This window comes from Scatophagus argus, chromosome 15 (assembly GCF_020382885.2).
Source record: "Scatophagus argus isolate fScaArg1 chromosome 15, fScaArg1.pri, whole genome shotgun sequence".
NCBI classification, from domain to species: domain Eukaryota; kingdom Metazoa; phylum Chordata; class Actinopteri; family Scatophagidae; genus Scatophagus; species Scatophagus argus.
This window is the reverse complement of record NC_058507.1, coordinates 4046777-4065737: the sequence shown is the minus strand read 5'-3', so window position 1 is coordinate 4065737 and position 18961 is coordinate 4046777. Positions and strand designations below refer to the sequence as shown.

At 43.4% G+C, this 18961-nt stretch overlaps 2 protein-coding genes across 3 annotated transcripts; both read left to right on the top strand.

The window, feature by feature from the left end:
* Positions 1-1513: 1513 nt before the first annotated feature.
* rbm25a (RNA binding motif protein 25a) lies at positions 1514-12699 on the top strand. 2 transcript variants are annotated; one of them, XM_046413418.1, is made up of 18 exons: positions 1514-1877; positions 2159-2282; positions 2834-2883; positions 3137-3307; positions 3486-3543; positions 3758-3918; positions 4015-4209; positions 4317-4397; positions 8179-8483; positions 9134-9245; positions 9351-9440; positions 9549-9622; positions 9717-9867; positions 10315-10723; positions 10819-11123; positions 11291-11389; positions 11581-11628; positions 12203-12699. In XM_046413418.1, the coding sequence occupies exons 2-18, from the start codon at positions 2177-2179 to the stop codon at positions 12293-12295; spliced, it is 2508 nt and encodes an 835-aa protein (XP_046269374.1). In that variant the 5' UTR covers positions 1514-1877; positions 2159-2176; the 3' UTR covers positions 12296-12699. The 2 variants fall into 2 exon arrangements, with proteins under 2 accessions (XP_046269374.1, XP_046269373.1); XM_046413417.1 differs by having other exon boundaries at positions 4314-4397.
* Positions 12700-13349: 650 nt separating this feature from the next.
* slc39a9 (solute carrier family 39 member 9) lies at positions 13350-18928 on the top strand. The gene is made up of 7 exons (XM_046413432.1): positions 13350-13950; positions 14173-14281; positions 15143-15346; positions 15741-15809; positions 16002-16087; positions 16538-16672; positions 17032-18928. Exons 1-7 carry the CDS (start codon positions 13855-13857, stop codon positions 17263-17265), a joined length of 933 nt encoding a protein of 310 aa, XP_046269388.1. The 5' UTR covers positions 13350-13854; the 3' UTR covers positions 17266-18928.
* Positions 18929-18961: the final 33 nt, after the last annotated feature.

The window sequence follows — 18961 nt, the reverse complement described above, 5'->3', positions numbered from 1 at the left end:
GCGTTTGTTGTGGAGCGCAGCACTGCAGTCTCATCCAGGTGGAAGTTTCCAGAGGAGCTGCCAAGCGTGACTAATGGGTTTGTTTACATTATCTATAGCATTTTTCCCCGAATGTTCACACGTGTCCCAGAAGTCCGACCAAAACATATCGGTTTTTGGGTCAAGATGAAATCACACAGCAGTCTGACTTTCCCATGTAGGCTTGGCTACTCCTACTGGTGTCATTTCCATGGTCCTGCTGTCAGTGGTCAGAGATATTTCTCCGTCTTCTTATTCAAGAATATACATTTTTTACTTTTTCACAGTAAAAAAACAAAAGATATATCACACTGACAAAAGTCTGAGTCGAGTCCAGTCCTTATTATCCCAGCAAACATGGACGTTGTTTGAAGGTTAGTCAAGAATAATAAGAACTGATGACTTTCCTTTAGCCCGGGGGAAAAAAAAATAACATCAGATAACAGACTTTACCTGGCCGGCCGTCAGCTGAGTGTATATACACAACACATTCAGAACATTCGTACATTCAGTAATACTGAAAATAAAGCCACTTAACCACCCTGACCTTTTCTTCTCTTTGTAGACTATTACATCACTTGACTTTCTTGGCAGGAGGCCCTGAAGTCAAACTTCTCTTATGTGTGATCAAAGATGACTTGAGTAGGCCTATTTTGACCCTTAAAAATACCCACAGCGTAAAACAACAGGACAGGATGTCTGATTGTCAATCGAATTATATTAAAAAGGACACATACATTTACCTTTTTCATAACTTTAATATCATGGCAGAAGGCAGAAAATAGCAGCAGAGTCTGAAGGCAGAGTCTCACTGGGCCATCTGACGGACAGTTCTTTGCTTGTCTGAATTAGGTGCTTGTGTTTTCTCCTGCTTCAACTTGTACTGCGGCCTGACGTGGACACCGACTGAAAAAACACCGCTCCTCCTCCTGGTCCAGCCCCACCCTCATACCCTACCTCTTACCGCAACCAGGACGTCCACAGAGGTGGAGCTGGACCATGTCTTTGGCTTAGCAGTGACCATCACTTTCCATCTGGGAGATTGGGAAGTGCAAAAGAGAAGCATTTGACGCCACCAAGCGTTCGAAACTGGGTATTACAAATAAGTTAAAATGGTTAAAAGAGCGTTTTCCCTGATGATGTTCTGTCAGGCAAAACTATTCCAGACTAAAATACTATTTGCTGTATGATTGGTTGGTAAAGTCTGTGATTAAGACATTTGACCAAAAAGTACTGTGGCATGAAACTATGGATTAAAGCTTCTGGAAAATTAATGCATATTTAAAAGTATCTTTGTGTTTATTTGAGTTCATGCTGGCAAGATTTTGTCTTTATAGCAAATTATGCAAATATAATCAACCTTCTTGACTCTTTAGACCCTTTGATTTGTTTTTGAAAGAATTATAGTTGAATAGTTTACAGCACGTAATTAAAACATTGTGTTTCCCTAAGTTTATAGAAAAAGGACTAAAGATGCAGAAAATCTGACTAATATTTGAAAGGCCCTTAGGAAATCATTTTCACGTATTCATACCTCCTCTTATGAGCAGATCATAAGCAGGACAAAGACCCGCCAGCCCTGGAGGAAGTGAGGAGTGAGGAGTATCTGAGGACAAAGATGTGCCTGCCTGAGAGACTGAATTCAGGGCAGACATATTTTCCCTCCCATGATTCATTTCGAAAAGAAGAGGTCCCAGATATTTGTATCCATAAGGCTCCTTTTAACGCACCGGCGAAAATTTTACCGCAAATCTCTGGCGTTACGCTTTTTTGTTTACCGTACTTAATGGGCTTTTACTTGGGCAAACCGCCATATTGCTAACTGTAAACATTGTTCTTTATTTTACACTTGCCCGCAGGTGAGTATATCCGTACATGACCGCTGCAGCTAACCTGAATTAGCAAGGCCACACAGTGTGTGTTAGCCAGCTTGAGCTAATTATGCTAGTTAACGTTAACGTGGAAGATGAAGACTTTTCCCACAGATAGCCCATCTGTACAGTTTGGAGCGTTAGCAGCCAGTTGAGGGACACATGTTAAAAGTGTAATTAAAATAGATTAATGGACATTGACTTTAACAAGCGTAGACCAAACGTCAACAATGTTGCCCTGCTCTTCAGTTTTATCTCTCTCTTCATAGGTTCCTGCATATTTCAGGATGTCTTACCCTCCTCCGCTCAACCGCCAGCAGATTGGCATCCCGCAGTTGCCTCCCAGGATCCCACCTCCTCAGTATGGGGGATTTACCCCGACTGTCCCACCAGGTGAAATTATTTTAAGAATAGCTGGTCAGCCGTGTGTTTTTTCAACCAGCCTGTGGGTCTCTTGTGTGATTTTTTTAGTGCAAATGCTCGCATTGCCCCAAGGCACAGTCGCATTGTGATGTACCTCAGAGTCTCACATTATTGTTCTGCTTGTCACTAACTGAGGTCAGCTCTGTGAGAGTGGAAGAGCAGAAGCAAGGTGACATTGGTTCTTGAATAAATCTGTAGCTACTGTGCTCACCTTTTCATTTGATGTCAGCCTGAAATGCCCACTAAACAACAGCTCAAACTCTGAAAGTTCTGTGCCATTGGGATACTATTCAGAAATGAGGAGCAACCAGAACCAAGAAACCCTTTAAGGTTTAGAGTCCTGTACCTGGAAATGGTCATGGAAAGTAATCCTGTCCTACAAGTTATATTTATTACATAAATAAGAATACAGTTTCCATTATTTGTTTGGTAAACCTTGTCTGTTATTATGTATCATATCATTGTCTCTGTTTTATGGCTCAATTCATTGTTTGATTCTTGTATTGTGTTTCTGTTTTCAGGTACTCCCATGATCCCGGTTCATATGGGCGTAGTGACCCCCACACCCACAGTGAGTTAGTTAGGGACAGGAGTTCCTCCTTGGTGCCAATCAAAACATCAGTTGTTCTGCATGACCTGCTTTTAAATACACAATCATTACACACTGTCAGCTTAGCTCTGTCCTGAGTGTGTCACAACAGGTTAACTGACCTTTACACTTGTTATCGGAGTCTTGTGATTTTCACTTTTTTTCCATTGTTTCTTTTATTATTGCTGTGGATATGAGCAACACTGGAAAACCCAAATGTAATTTGATGTTGCAGGTTCTTGTCCCGACCACGATTGCTGTACCGCAGAAGCCGATGACTCCAAAGAAGGACCCTTTGTCCATCAGAGGCAAGGACACAGAGGACAGCACTGGCCCCACCACCACCGTATTCGTAGGCAACATCTCTGAAAAGGCGTCTGACATGTTGGTCAGACAGCTTTTAGCGGTGAGCTGACAGAGTGTTCCTGCCTCGCCTGTTGTTAGTCAGCAAAAGTTCAAATGAAATTAAAGCCATAAATATTGCAAGAGCAGAACGATCAAAATATTAATTAATCATTGATTAGATATTTCCATGCAATGTGAAAGCAAATAATTTGTTTTTTTCCTGTTCTCTTCTGATGTAGAAATGTGGTATTGTTCTAAGCTGGAAACGGGTCCAAGGTGCCTCTGGGAAACTGCAAGGTAAAAACAAAAGGTCAAAACACATTAGAACCATCTTCTCTTTACTTGTTTGGTCGTTATAATCCTGTATTTCACCCCCAGTGGAGACTTACTTACAGAGAGAGATGCTTAAAAATAAAATGTTCTAAAAAGTTCAAATATTTCAAGCTATCAGGTATTGTGCTATTTTTTTTAACATCTGTGGGACTTTGCTTCTGCTCACAAATCTTGAAAGCTTTTGGGTTCTGTGAGTATAAGGAGCCTGAATCCACACTGCGAGCCCTCAGACTGCTGCACGAGTTGCTCTTAGGGGATAAGAAGCTGCTGGTTAAGGTAGATGCCAAGACCAAGGCCCAGCTAGATGAGTGGAAGGCCAAGAAGAGAAGTGCCAACGGGGTAAGTTGCTGAATAAAAGATAAACTGGGTATTTCTGTTACGTTGATTGTGTTAAGTCGTGTTTGTTTCATCCATTTTTATGCCTTTACCATGCAGGGAGCCAGTGGTGGGTCAAAGAGCGGGGAAGAAGATGAGGAGGAGGTTCTTGATGAAGAAACCCTGCAGCGGGACCAGGTTGTAAAGGGGGCAATTGACGTCCTGATCCGAGAGTATTCAAGTGAGCTCAATGCTCCTTCGCAGGACCCTGACAGTCAGCCTCGCAACAAGAAGAGGAAAGAGAAGAAAGAGGAGGTACTGTTTGCTTCATGTCGATGTTAATGTGACTTGCTGCTTGTATTTGCTAGCTGCTGAGTACTTAGTGTATTTTCTTCTTGTGTTTCTCTCCTTTGCGTAAGGAGGATATCAATGCCATGGAGATGGAGGATGACAAGAGAGACTTGATTTCCAGAGAGATCAGTAAATTCCGCGACACACACAAGGTAATGTATCAAACTGCTGTTATTACTCTGCAATTTAGGTTTTGGCGAAGAAAACCTCCACATTTGTAATTAGAAATTCGTCAACAGCAAGTGGAGCTCCAATTTCTGTAAAACATGGAGGTCATTCCTCCATAAGACAGTTACTGTCTTCTAGAGTATGTCAGTAGCTTAGTTAGCAAAAGTCAAACATCAAGGGAATGTAAATTAGTAGATGTTGATTCAAAAAATTTATAGCATCTATTAAAGGTTAAATTATTTAAATACTTCATCAGCTGCTCATAGATGGCTTTACAGTATGTGTCAATAGTTCCAAATTGGGTAGGAGTTATTATTGTTCTTCATAATACTGATTTGAGACTAAAGCTTTTAGCTCTGCACAAGTTAAAGTCATCACACAGAGTGCATGGACACAATGTTAAATTCCATCTAAAGCTAATCTATTGATTAAACCCCACCAATGTGGTAGAGTTCATTTGGTGACTAGAGCAAGATGAATCTCAGAATCTCAGCTTTGGAAAAAGTTGCGAGGATAGGATGTAAGTATGAGCTTTCATTTCTTCTTTACTCATGTTGGGCGCTCCCTTCTGAAGGGTTTGCAGAGGTGCAGCTGGCTCTCGAGTGACTTCTGTTATATTTATTTACACGTGGATTTGGGGGCTGGAACTGGAACTGGGATGTCCAAATGTAACCTGTTGTCAGTTTTTAGAAAGCCGGGCAGCTCAGTGAACCTCTGCAGATCCTCAGATAATAAATGATGTGTTTTGAAGAACACACAGAGACTGAATGAGCCTAACCACTGCAGGAGTTTGAACTGCAGCATGTAGTGTTAGTGAAGCAGGGAGCGCCCCTCCACAGCACTCTGTGGTCTGAAGACAAACAAGGTAAGTCAGTTTGGTTTTTTTCTCTTAACTTTTGTTCTTTTTTTTTTTTCTATCCTCTGTTCTGTGGCTTATCGACTGCACCCCCCTCCCCTTTAGTTACACATGACAGATTGTTTGTGTTTGATTGAGCGGACCAACGTTTCAGAGACAAAACTGAAAGAAGTAATTGACAGCTAACAGCTTGACCAAGGCCTCAACTTGTACCAAAACTGCAAGCACAAAAGAAGAACAAGAGAAGTAGATAGTGTGTACGATCATGACACATCAGTGTTAAACAACCACCACCGCAGATGAAAATGTGACCAAATCAAACTGCAGCACTGTCATAGTTATTAAATTACAGATTTCTCTGGTTTTGAACATTGTTGGAAACATTTGAAATAATGTAAGCATGCAACTCAAAACACAGAACAAAGATCTAATTGTCTTTAGACGTTTTAATGTGGAGACAGCAGGGATATGTGAGACAAACATGAGGAAGGAGGTTAAAAACTTCTGTTAATCTGCTTGCAATCTAATACAACCCTCCTCTGTGACAGTGTTGGGAATAGTGACTGAGTCAGTTTCAAGTGGTTTTAAACCAGCCACAAAATCAGTATTTTTACATAAGTAGGATTTTTAGGAAATGAGGTAAGTTTTGGGGTGGAAAGAATTTTAGAAAACAGAACAATCCAGCGAGAGCCAGATGGTTCACTGACGAACCTACGAGGTACCGTGAGTCTGTGTTTCAAAGCCATCCCTCCAGATTGGATGAAAAGACGCTAACTGTGGTTTACAAATTTGAATTGAGTCGAGCTAAGTGACAGCGTAGGACGTAAAGCTCATGTAGAACAGCTAGTTCAGAGCCCTTCCATCCTTCCCTCCCTTGTTATTTTCATTTGTCATGTAGCAGCGGTCAGATCCACATTTCTAACAGCGTTTTTGAGTATTAAATACTACCAGCTAAATGCTAACAGCTGTTTGACATTTGTTAAATCAGAAGACTGTTTGAAGTGTGGGTCTGACACAGTTGAGGTTTTTTAAATCATTTATGGGGTTGCAGAGGCCAAAGAGACACCAGAAGACAACCTGCCGGTAAGACTGCTTCACTAATTTCCTTGTGGTAAAATGGAATACAATATCTGACTTGTTTCAGACGTGGATTTAAAAAGAACAAGTTGCTGTTGATGTCATTTGTGTGGATATACTGTATTTAGATTAACTGGCTCCCAGGTATCGTTTGGACGTTTTTTTTCTTTTCTCCTGGTTATTTTGACTTTACACTTGACCTGCTTTTCATCCCACACGTAGCCTGTAGGTTGTGTAGGGGCAGAGAAGTGCTGAAACCATAGTTCATCACCTGTAAGTTGCACACCAATAGCTCCAAAACAGCCTGTAGAAAATGCCATGATGGTTCTGTCAGCTGGAAGGCACATAAATGCTCCTTACTTTATGCCTATTTAGATATCTTTCCAGATGAGTTCATTGGTACCTATACTAATAATCACTATAGGAAATTTGCAAATCACAAAGGTGCCCAGAGGGAATTGATTCTGCAAGAGATATCTGGTGCTGCACAGAATCTGGTGTGAAAGCATATGTCACCTTCTCAACTCAAATGTCCACTTGCATCGCAATTATTGACTATTTTTCACAGAACATTAAGATTTTAATCTTAAAAAAGAGAACAGAACATCTGCAGTACAAAGTACTCCCAGTACTTCTCTCTGTGCTGTATGCAGACCTCCCACGCTGCTGCACAGCTACCATGCATCTCACATGACCATGTGGAAAACACATGGGAGCTGATTATGTAATTCACTTAGTTGGACCATTTGCCACATTAAGCTTGGGCTTGCTTTAATCCACTTGGCACCCACAGGTAAGGCCGAAACAGGGCATTATGTAGTGGTGATCTTAAGTGTATAGTTAGAACTTAGTGAACATGTTGGCCTAAGCATTCGAAGCTGATCTGGCACATAGTGAATACATTTATCTTAAGTGCTTTCTACTGCTGTAAAGTGTGCCTGTAGCACGAGTAGCCCCATTTTGAATTAAACCCACAGACCCAAAGGAGTCACAGCACGTCATGTCATGTCATGTCAGTCAGTCAGTCAGTAGAGCTTACAGCATATTTTCATGGTGGTGCTGTGGTCTACCTCAACTCATGTCATGTCAAGACTTTCTGCTTTTTAACCTACATTATCTCTTACGTCAGGTCAAATCCATTACTTGTCATCATCGCACATTGATTTGCAAAGTGGGCGGATGTGGCTTTGACCAGTACGTATTTGCCTCCAGCTGAGTTTTTATTGGAATGGCCTCTTATTACATCAGAGCATAATCTCAGATGACCATAGAGCTCGTAGTAACTGCAGAGGACGAGCTGACCTGTTACATATGTGAAAAAAAAAAATCAGGGCTGACTACTGGATCCATGCAGTTTGATGTAACAAAATGCAGTCATGTAAATATTGGGGAAAAAAACCACCAGAAAAGTTTTCCTGGTAGATTGTTTTACCTTCCACTCCTGCTGTAACTCCATCAGAGTACCTCAAATTTTTAGTTTTTTTTTTTTGTTTGTTTGTTTTTCAAAGATTGACCTTGAAGTTATGGTTTGAAGTTAGTGTGTCCTGATTTGAGAGGTATCTGCATTAAACTTGCTCGAGCAGCGGACCGCTCTCCCAGGAGGAAACGTCAGAGATAAGAGGACTTCCTCACTTGCAGCAGCCAGCCTCTCCAAGGCATTGAGTCCTGGCAGTATGTGAGCATGTGTGGCCCAGGGAGTCAAAATCATTTTCAGCGCTGATAATCTGTCTATTTATGTATTTTATTATGATCTTTTTTCTTATTGAGGAGCTCGTAACACATTTTCTCCCCCGCCCCTCCCCCCCTTTCTTCTCCCTGTTGGCCTCCTGCAGAAACTGGAGGAGGAAAAAGGAAAGAAGGAAAAGGAGCGACTGGAGATCGAGAGGGAAAGGAGAGAGAGGGACAAAGAACGAGAGCGCGAGAGGGAGCGACGCGACCGTGAGAAAGAGAAGGAAAGGGAGAGAGAGAGGGACAAGGAGCGGGAAAGAGACCGGGATCGGGAAAGGGAGAGAGATCACGAACGGGAGAGGACGAAGGAGCGCGAGAGGGAGCGCGAGAGGGAGCGTGAAAGGGAGCGTGAAAGAGAGCGCGAGAGGGAGAAGAGTCGGGACGTCAGTGAAGGTCGCAGCAGATCGAGGTCAGGAGGACGTCATACTGATCGTACTGACGTCATATTGATCATCAGTCAAAATGTATTAAAAAATGCCACACACTTGTATAATTTTTGATAAAGTTTCGTATTGGGCCAAGGGGAGCCTGCAGAATGCTAATCGCTTCATTATCCATTTATATTTTAATCTGTCTGAATCATCGATAAGCAGCATTCAGATGATTCCAACCCCATTGATGTGAATGGAGCAGGACACAACACGAGGAACTCTTTTTAACATGCAGCCTCCAAAAATGACTGCACAGTTTAATCGACTGGCCCCTGACGCTGTCTTAATGAAACATGCCAGTCATAATCTTCATAAAGATGCATGACTAAATCTCACCTCAAGATCTGTTTAGTGACTGCTTTCAGTTACCTTTTTGAGCTGATTTAAAGCTCCATCTGATGCTGAATTACCTGTAATTCAGTCTATATGCAAATATGATGTGATGAAGCCGCTGTGGTATGCAGCTCTGCTTTTGGCAGTCAGTGTTGGCTCAGGCCAAGTCAGCAAGACTGACGAGAAGTGAATTATGTGCTTCATTTTTTTGTTCCATTCTTCGTTTTTTCTTATCATTTGAACTGTAAGGTTAAATTAAATTGGGCTCGTAACAATAGCCTGTTGTCTTGTGCAGGGAGAGGACCAGAGAAGATAAAAAACGAGACCGCGAGGAAGATGAGGAGGACGTGTACGAACGGAGGAGACTCGAGAGGAGACTCAGAGACAAGGAGGCCGCTTACCAGGAAGTACGCGTTTTATCCTTCCTGCCATTTTGAGTTTCACTGGTTAAGCACAGGTTCAACAATTGTGGACTCAGCGATGGTTTAATTATTTTTTGTTTCTTTTTAAAGCGGCTGAAAAACTGGGAGATCCGGGAGAGGAAGAAGGCTCGTGACTACGGCAAAGAAACGGAGAGGGAGGATGAGCGGCGTCGTGAAATGGTATACATGAATTTACATCACATCAGATCCTCATTAGCAAATTATTGACATCTAACAGCTTGGGTTAACTTGCTAGCTTTGTGTTTATGTGTCTGTATCTAAAATCAGATGAAAGAAGCCAAAAGACTGAAAGAATTCCTTGAAGATTACGATGACGACAGAGACGACCCAAAATACTACAGGTTATCATCTTAATGCAAGTGTAAAAGTACAGAATACACACTTTTTCATGGGTTTTGCATTTGTCCTAAGTTGAGCTGTTGCTCTCATCCGCAGGGGAAGCGCGTTGCAGAAGCGTCTTCGTGACCGGGAAAAGGAGACAGAACTGGACGAGCGAGACCGGAAGAGGGAGAAGGAGGAGCTGGAGGAGATCAGGCAGCGGCTTCTGGCTGAAGGGCATCCTGACCCTGATGCTGAGCTGCAGAGGGTGAGTCAGCCTTTGCATTTAAGTGCACTTTAGTAAACAGGATACGCTCGCTGATTTCTTAACCTTAATGTACGTGAAAAACACTGTTTATTTGATCTGATTTGTCCAGGAGAAGTGCGATTGCACTGCCACGGATGTGGGTGACAGGGTTTCTAATCATCGTGACCCCAAAATAAGGCTGAGGGGAAGGGAGCAATGACTTGTGACTTTAGTGCAGTAATCAGGTTCCTACTGGATACGTAAACATTCAACAAGATTTTGTGTTGAATAAATTTAAGCACATATGGTAAACTTTTCCTGTGAAGAGTTTGTCTGTTTTCTGTCTCCCTTTTGGTGTCCGGTCTGTAATGATATTAATGCACCTGTTGTCAAAATGCAGTCAGTCCCTGACACATAAAAGAAAAGAGCACCCGAATGTGAGGTGATGTCACGTGTCTTCTTGTGTAGATGGAGGAGGAAGCAGAGCGCAGACGACAACCTCCTCTGAAACTCGAACCTGAGGAAGACGTGAACCAGGAAAAGCCCCACAAGGATCGGGATCGGGAGAAAAGAGGGTCAGGAAGGCCCGTGGAGCCGATGCCTCGAGGCCCCCAGCAGCATTCGGACGATGACGGCGTGGGTGGGGAGGAGGATGACTACCGCGAAGATGAAGATTCACAAGAAGTCAAGCCGCAGCTCAAACCCATTATGCGTCCAATCACTACAGCCCCCTCGGTGTCCTCTGCCAGTGGGAATGCAACTCCAAACACACCCGGCAACGAGTCTCCCTGCGGGATCATCATTCCAGGCGAGAACACTCCTGAGGTCCAACCTCCGGAGGAACAGCGGCCCAAGATTGGTCTGAGTCTCAAACTGGGTGAGTACAGAAGCAAACTAAGCACACAGAGGAGTCTTTCTCTTCATCGTTCACCGCTTTGTTTCAGAAAATTCAATTTTTTCTCTCTTCTCCAGGAGCCACCAACAGTCCCAGCCAGCTCAGCGCTGGTAAGCGGAAGAAACTGGCGACTGTGGAAAGTGTTTTCAACAAGTTTGACGATGAAGAGGCCGATGAGCAGCCACGCAAACGCAAACTGGTTCCGCTGGACTACGGCGATGACGACAAGAGTCTGGGGCTGGACGGGGCCGAAATTCCAGGGACCAAAGGCAACATCAACACAGAGGAGAAACGCAAGCACATCAAGAGCCTCATTGAGAAGATCCCCACAGCCAGACCCGAGCTCTTCTCCTACCCTCTGGACTGGACTATGGTTGACTCGGTAAAAGAGCCTCTGGCTGTTTGTTTTGCAATTTTCATTAACATTCTACCTTTCATGGTGTTGCAACGGTCAGTGAGGAATGAGGATGTAATTTAATATTCTGTCATGTTGCATTGGGGTTGAGTTCCTCAGCTGCATTTACATTTTCTGATTGCTCTCTTCTGTAGACTCTGATGGATCGCCGCATTAGACCTTGGATCAATAAGAAGATTATTGAGTACATCGGCGAGGAGGAGCCCACGCTGGTAGATTTTGTCTGTTCAAAGGTGTGTTATTATTTGAGGAAACTCTCCAGTCAACTGTCTTATTTTCATGTTTCACACTCACCTGTAATGTGAAGTGCTGGTTCCTTCTGAATACATTAATTAAAAATTGTCATTGATTTTTATTTATTATTTGTCTGTGCTGTGCTGTTCTGCTGCTCGATTTAGCTGAATGTTTTTCTTTTCCTGTGCAGGTGATGGCACACAGCACCCCTCAGGGTATTCTTGATGATGTTGCTATGGTGAGTTCAATTGATTCTGGATCACAAAAGTCTGTTTATATTGATCTTTTTATGTGCCTAATCGTTATTTGAACCTGATGTAATCGCCTGTTGAGCTTCCAGTTCAGTCGTCTTAACAACACAAAATATATCATCAGGTGAAATATCTACTGCTAAATGAGTTTCTGCTGTTTCACCTTTTGACTCTGTGGGTGGTGTAAAGATGTGTTCAAGTGCCTCAACTCACACGGCTGTCCAGAGCCATGACGGTTGCATAAGTAAGGCAGGTTTTCCTGCTTTCATACTTTGAACTCAAACCTGCCTGATGACTTTGGTGATAACATGACTTTTCACCCAGTGCCACCGTGACAGCTGCTGAACTGTGGTGCAGACGTTCATGTCCCATTTAGGATGAGGTGTAAATCATGTCGGTGATGTCTTTAATGATCCTCCAGTGCCATCACATTTTTAGCTTGCAAAATTCCTTGGATTTTAACCCAGCACCTTGTCGCCATTGTCTCACAGTTTCCAGCATGGCTGTGAACTGTTCATTTCATAGGTACAAGGTTTGTCTAACCAGCCTGTTTGTGTTTAGGTTCTCGACGAAGAAGCAGAAGTCTTCATCGTAAAAATGTGGAGACTGTTGATATACGAAACAGAAGCAAAGAAGATCGGACTTGTGAAATAAAGACCTCACGTCTCTCTCTCACTCTCTCTCTCACTCTCACTGTCTGACTTCCTTAGCTCACAGTTCTGCTCGCTACAGCCTTCTGATCCGGCAGACTGTAAACTTGTGTCTATACACCCCTCCATTCCAACAGCAAGGAGCTACAGCCTTGTTTGTGTGTGTGCTTGGAAGGGAAAGTCTGAGCTGTGAACACAAAGGGTTTGCAGGAAAAAAACTGCATGATAAAACTTTGGTTGTATTTTATTTTTTCTTTGTTGAGGCAAAAGACAGTCGCATTTCTCCCATCTGTTCTCCCATATGTTGGACACATTCTGCTTTAATTTACTGTTGTCATGTCAAGGCACTGCTCCATTGTGTGAAGTAATAAATATGCTTTTTTTTTTTTTTTTTTTTTAAATAGAAAATGGTGTTTGTCTCTCTTTAATGTCTTGTCTAACTGTTATTTATCTTAGTTTGGCTGTTTTTAAATTTGGTTAATTCGGAGCAACTTTTCTGTCAGGGATATTAATAAAAGGTTAAAGGTAGTATTGGATTAGTCACTTGACTTCTAGACCACAATAAACAAATGTTTATTGTATTTAGATATAAGCTGATACTCTTTAGATTCTATTATGATCTCATAAATATACCTAGATAAAAGAAATGATTAACCATGGTTGTAAAAGGTGAAATGTTCATGTATCTTGAATTTGTAAATTTACTCTGCTTCTATTGGGCATTAGTGATAATTTAAGAATTAAACACGACCGATAACAGTATTTATTTGTTACAAATATTTATGCAAATAAATAAAAACACGATTTAATAAAAACGATAAAAGCCACCAGCATCTATTCCCACAGATGTGGAGAAAACTTGAAATCAGCTTTTAGACCATCATTACATAATTTTAAAAAGTTAAGAATCCAGCGAATATAAATTAGTCAAACCTATCTAGAGTTTGGTGAAGGGCTGCTTGGACATGCATTTGTCCACTTCCTACTTTTTAATGCCACAAAATGTTACGTCACTTCCTCCTACTCCAGCGCGTCTGGCGGATACGTGGCAGTTTTTTTTCCCTTCGGCAGGTTGACATGATGGATTGTGACCCGGAAGAACTTTTCATCGGCCCCCAAACAAGAGGATGTTCGGTTAACCAAATTGTTAGCTTGCCAGCCAAGTCGGGAAGTTGCAATATTATTGTTGTCAGCTGAAGCTGGAGGAAACGATGCGGGATATCGGATGTTGGCGAGCGAACATTAACGCGTTGGGATTTGTTTGTTGTGAATTTTGAGAGTCGGGCTGTTTGCCGATGCTAGTTAGCTTAGCTTTGCTAACGGAGTCGAGGCCAGCGGCTGTAACGTCTCTGTCTAGTTAACGTGGATGTTTGGCAGAGAGCTGAACTGCTACCAGAAGACCGACGAGACATTTATCAAGTGAAGATTTTTCACTAACAAACATCTTCAGTTCGGGCATGTAATTTAACCCGACGAGCACGAAACGTCCGTGTTGAAGTACAGTTTGGTTTGGTTTTGATGCTTTAGCGTAGCAGAAGGTTAGCCGAAGAGAAAAGTGCAGTCATGGATGATTTTAGCTCGATCAGCCTGCTTTCTCTTGCTATGCTGGTGGGATGTTATGTGGCCGGAACAATACCTTTAGCAGTCAACTTCTCGGAGGTAAGTCTATAACAGGCAAAACCTGATTGAAATCTTACAGACCTGCACAGTTTGGTTCACTTTGGCTCACATTTCCAAACTTACAGAGAGGCAGAAGTTTATCTCTGTCTTTTACGCAGAAGTAAAGATTGCATCAGTGTGGTTATCAGATAACCAGCTGGACATCTTGTGTTTGTGGGGACATGCTTGAGCTGAAGGTTTGTCTGTGGCTGTTGTCTCCAGGAGAAGCTGAAGCTGGTCACAGTGCTGGGCGCGGGGCTGCTGTGCGGGACTGCACTTGCTGTTATCATCCCTGAGGGGGTACACGCACTTTATGAAGAAATCCTTGAAGGTAGAGCTCAGCGTGCTTGATTTGTTCATTATCACATTTGAAAGTCTGTAGAACAGTTTGTCCACTTGTAGTCCTGTCCACCTGGACTGTGTCATAAAAGACATATAATACCTAGAGATCTGTTGGCTGATACTGACCTCTCACAGAACTTAATGCAGAAGATGTTTGTTGTTTCAGTGTACTTATGCCATTTTGGACAGTAAAGTTTGTTGTTAACTGTAAAATTCCATTATATGCAACATTACAAGGTCACACGTCTTTAATAACTACATTAGAGGGATCATTGCAATTCTACTGCCAAACGCTGGCATTGACCCCAAAGACCCAGTCAGGCTTTTTTATAGACTGTAAGATAAGATAAGTTAAGAACTTTATTGATCCCGCAGGAAATTTTTGTGCCAGGGTTGCAATACAAAAGTAGAAAGTAATTTCCCAACAAAATATAATAATGTATAAAAAAGTAACAGAGTATATAGTACATACATGATGATATATAGATAGATAACGGCAGATAAGGTGCAAAATGACAATCAATAAGGTGTGGATACAATCTTAAAATGTTAATTGTAGTGCAGGATAAATTGTTTTGTCCTATGTGGAGAAAGAGTTTGAGTCCTTTTCAAACAGAGCAAAGTTCGGCATGCATTAAAGTAAAGCCAGCTGACGTCAGTTTCTGTTGTGCAACAAACTTCGTCAAACAGACATATTTGTTTTGCGTTCATTTGCATCGGCTGCCTGTCAGAAGAAAGCTACCTGGATTTGTGACATCTCTGTGCTGAGCAGGCTCAATAATCACGTATTAAGGTGGTTTTGACAGTCCATCTGCCTCTTTCTGTCTTCTCCTGACCCTTGTCTCCTCAGGAGGACACCACAGCCACGGCCAGGTTGGAGTGGTGGAAGTGTCCGAGCCGAAGGGTGACGCAGAAGCAGCCCTGAGTGCCAGCGGGAAACACGAGCACAGTCACGAGCAGCTTCATGCCTGCATCGGCGTGTCTCTGGTCCTGGGCTTCGTCTTCATGCTGCTGGTGGACCAGATCGGCAGCTCTCATGTGCACAGCGCCGAAGGTCGGGTTTACGAGGGAAAGCAAACGCGTGGATTAAAGCATCCAAAGTGCTGGTTCCTTATGAAGGTCCAGCATGTCTGTGCAGAGACTTAGTTTGTTTGGTGATGGCAGCTTTATCGTTAGCATCATAAAGTGCTAATCTTCCCTGGAAGACAATTATTTTGTTGAATTAGGCCCAAAACTCCCCCAGATGGCTGAGCTTCCCAGGCGCACCCGCGCTTTCAGTGTCTTTTGTTTGAGCAGCTAATGCAGCACAAACTGTTGATGAAGTCTGCCAACATGAGCCACACAGTTCTCGCTCAGATTAGAGATGCTGTCATGTTCTATTTTTCTGTATTTTAAACAAACAAAGCTGCAGTTCTTTTTTTTCTGACTGGTTGTTTTTGTCTGTTTAGATCCAGAGTCGGCAAGAGTCGCCTCCTCGAAAATCACCACCACCCTGGGTCTCGTGGTCCACGCTGCAGGTCGGTCTGTTTTTCGTCTTGTGATGCTGTAAAATGAGACGTCCAAGTTAAAATCGTCCTCGTTAGTCTGAACAAATCGGTGCTTTAGGTGTGATGCAGACAGTTTTTACAGTCGTAGCTGTGAGAAGACAGTCTGTGTTAATGACCACATATTAAGGGGGGTCTCGTCCGTCTTCCGTCTTTCGTCTCCAGCTGATGGGGTGGCGCTTGGAGCTGCCGCCTCCACGTCTCAGACCAGCGTTCAGCTCATCGTCTTCGTAGCCATCATGCTGCATAAGGTAACAATGCTTCATATCTTCATCTTCCTTCTGCACAGTGTAGCTGAATGGGATGTTAAATACAATTTCAACTGATCTAACAGCAGCAGAGCTGAGAAAACAGGTCAGGGCAGAAAAGTAATTGCCAGCTGTTTTGCTAGTTGATTGATTGTTTAAGTAAATTCCAGAAATTCATTTGTTCCGGTGTCAAGTTTGTGAGACCTGACTGCTTTACTTTAGCTTCTTTGATGGCAGTACTGAATAGTTTTTGTTTGCTTGTTTGTCTGAAATAAATAAATATATGAAAACATAAAAAAAATTGAAAGTGTTTTAGGAAAGTGTGACCATTTTCTGACATAATAATAGTAAAAATATAACCTGCAGGTGAATTGATATGGGAAACAATCTCCAGCTGCTGCCCTAAGCAGCTTTTCACTGTGAATGTCAACTCTGCCGCTCTGTCGCCTGCAGGCCCCAGCGGCGTTCGGCCTCGTGTCGTTCCTGATGCATGCTGGTCTCGAGAGGAACCGCATCCGCAAACACCTCCTGGTCTTTGCCCTGGCAGCTCCCGTCCTCGCCATGCTCACCTTTTTAGGCCTCAGTCAGGTGAGCGTTAAATTCTGTGAGAATTTGGAGCCTCGGCACAGCAGCAGGGAGTTCATTTCCTGTCTGAATTCACTTAGCTTAATGTTCTGTTTACTCTGAGTATCCACCCCGAAGGGAAAACCAGCTGTCGTCTTCTTAGCTTGTGTTGATAACGAATAAGAAATGACATCAGTGTGCAGTTCAGGCTTTTGTCTCTGCTGTAAAGACTTCAAGTATGAAGAGGCGTTTACCAGACGATTTTCAGCCGCGAGCGAACAGGCTGTAACAAATTATTTAGTATCTGAGCCAAAGGAAACGTATTTAACGAGAGACGACATTTTGCCTCACGGCGCTTTTGTTTTTTTCTTCCCTCCTCTCAGAGCAGCAAAGAGGCCCTGTCGGACATCAACGCCACCGGCGTCGCCATGCTCTTCTCTGCCGGCACCTTCCTCTACGTGGCCACCGTCCACGTCCTCCCTGAGGTCGGCGGTGGCGGCCACAGTCACGCCCCTGCCGGAGGGAACGGAGGCAAAGGACTGAGCAAAGTGGAGGTGGGAGCTCTGGTGCTGGGCTGCCTCATCCCTCTGGTGCTGTCCGTCGGCCACCACCACTAGACCCAGAGCTCAGGACGGCGTCAACACGGTGTACAGGGGAAGGAAACAGAAACGTCAAACATTGTGGGATCTAAATGTCTTACTGCTAGGCGTCCGCTGATGGATCTCGTGGACCAGAGACGTCTTATGACTTGAAACTGACCTTGAAGCGGGGCGTGACCGATCAGGGCTGCTGCGGTGACAGCCGAGGCACGCCGCGGTGTTTTCTTTTGCTCACACTGACCACGAAACATCCCACGGCTGCAGTGTGCGTCCGGTCGCTTCACCAGAAACGTTTCAGAGAGGCCAGCAGTGGACCCTTCAGCTGTGTTTGTCCACATCAGCGTGTAGTTTTCACTGTTGCGTTGTTGTGCTCGTTAAAGAACCAAAACCCCGTTTAATTACGGTGATGTTTTACTAGAAGGCAGTTGCACAGTGAGATTGTGATCGTCTTGATTTAAGCCTGTGATATCAAAAAAGCAAACTCTTTTTTTTCTTCTTCTTCTTCTTCTTCTTTTTTTAATAATTGTACAAAATGTAAATCTCTTAACCACAATGCAGGCTGATTTTGAACTGATTTTCAAGTGCCATATTAGTCAGATGAAACGGATACGCGAAGAGACGGCGGCGCCAAATAGACCTTAGAGTTTGTAGAAAATGTTCCTCACTTCTTTTCCCGCCAGGATTATTGCAGCCAACTGCAATGCTTTGACCTGTGTGTGATGAGTACTGACGGCGAGTACTGACGGCGAGTACTGACGGCGAGTCCTGCGTCACGGAAAAGACACGACCAGCCTTTTGACGCGTCTCTTTTAATTTAGGGGTTTGGTTCCTGGATGTGTTTATTTCTATTCTGTTTTAATTGGAGAGTAATTATGAATAGAGGGAAAAGTGCGTATAGAAGTGTCTTAAATGTTGGCGTAGCGTGTTGTTAAGCGTCTGTAGAGGTGGAGGGTCAGCGGCTCTTCCTGTATGAGAGATTCATTCAACCGCGTGAAACGTTTAGGGACCATCGGCTCGGGAGGACAAGTGATTTATATATATGTTTTATTTTAGCGTTTTAGTTGATTGATCCGTCATTAATTAGTCACACCTGAGCAATAATCACACTTGCTTCTCAGTCTGAAATGTTTTATCGTCACTGATTCTGGACGCGTTTCCGCGGTAACAGGCCGATGACGTCAAAACGCGTCGGGACACGTGGGCGTCGTGTTAGCGTGTCGCTGTGCCTGCTCGCAGCAGAGCTCGTGTGTGTGTGCTGTACAGAGTAACTCCTTCCTGCCGCAGTCGTCACCAGACGGAAACGCTCGCTCACTGAAACACTTTTTTGTTTTAGTTGTTTCTTTAAATTTCGTTTCTTTTGGACGTGTTTGACTTTCAGACTGTCTCACTTTTGTGTATGAAGTGAATGTTTTTACGCGGGAAACTTGTCAAATAGCTCCAAGTTAAATGGCGGTTTTTGTTTTCTGGGGGATGCTGTGTGTGTGTACTGAAAAGAGAGGGAAACGTCCACACTGATTTGCTGTACGCGTGGACGCGTTGGGAGGACAAGCCCACGTGCTGTCTCATCTGTCACAACAGTCTGACGTCAGAGTGCCTGCTCAGATTTGCCATTTTCAAAATGTGTTTCTCATCCCGCTGAAACAAAAACAAACAAAACTAAATGAATTCAGTGTACAACAAATGATTCTCCTCGTCGTCTGTGTGTCACTTCAGC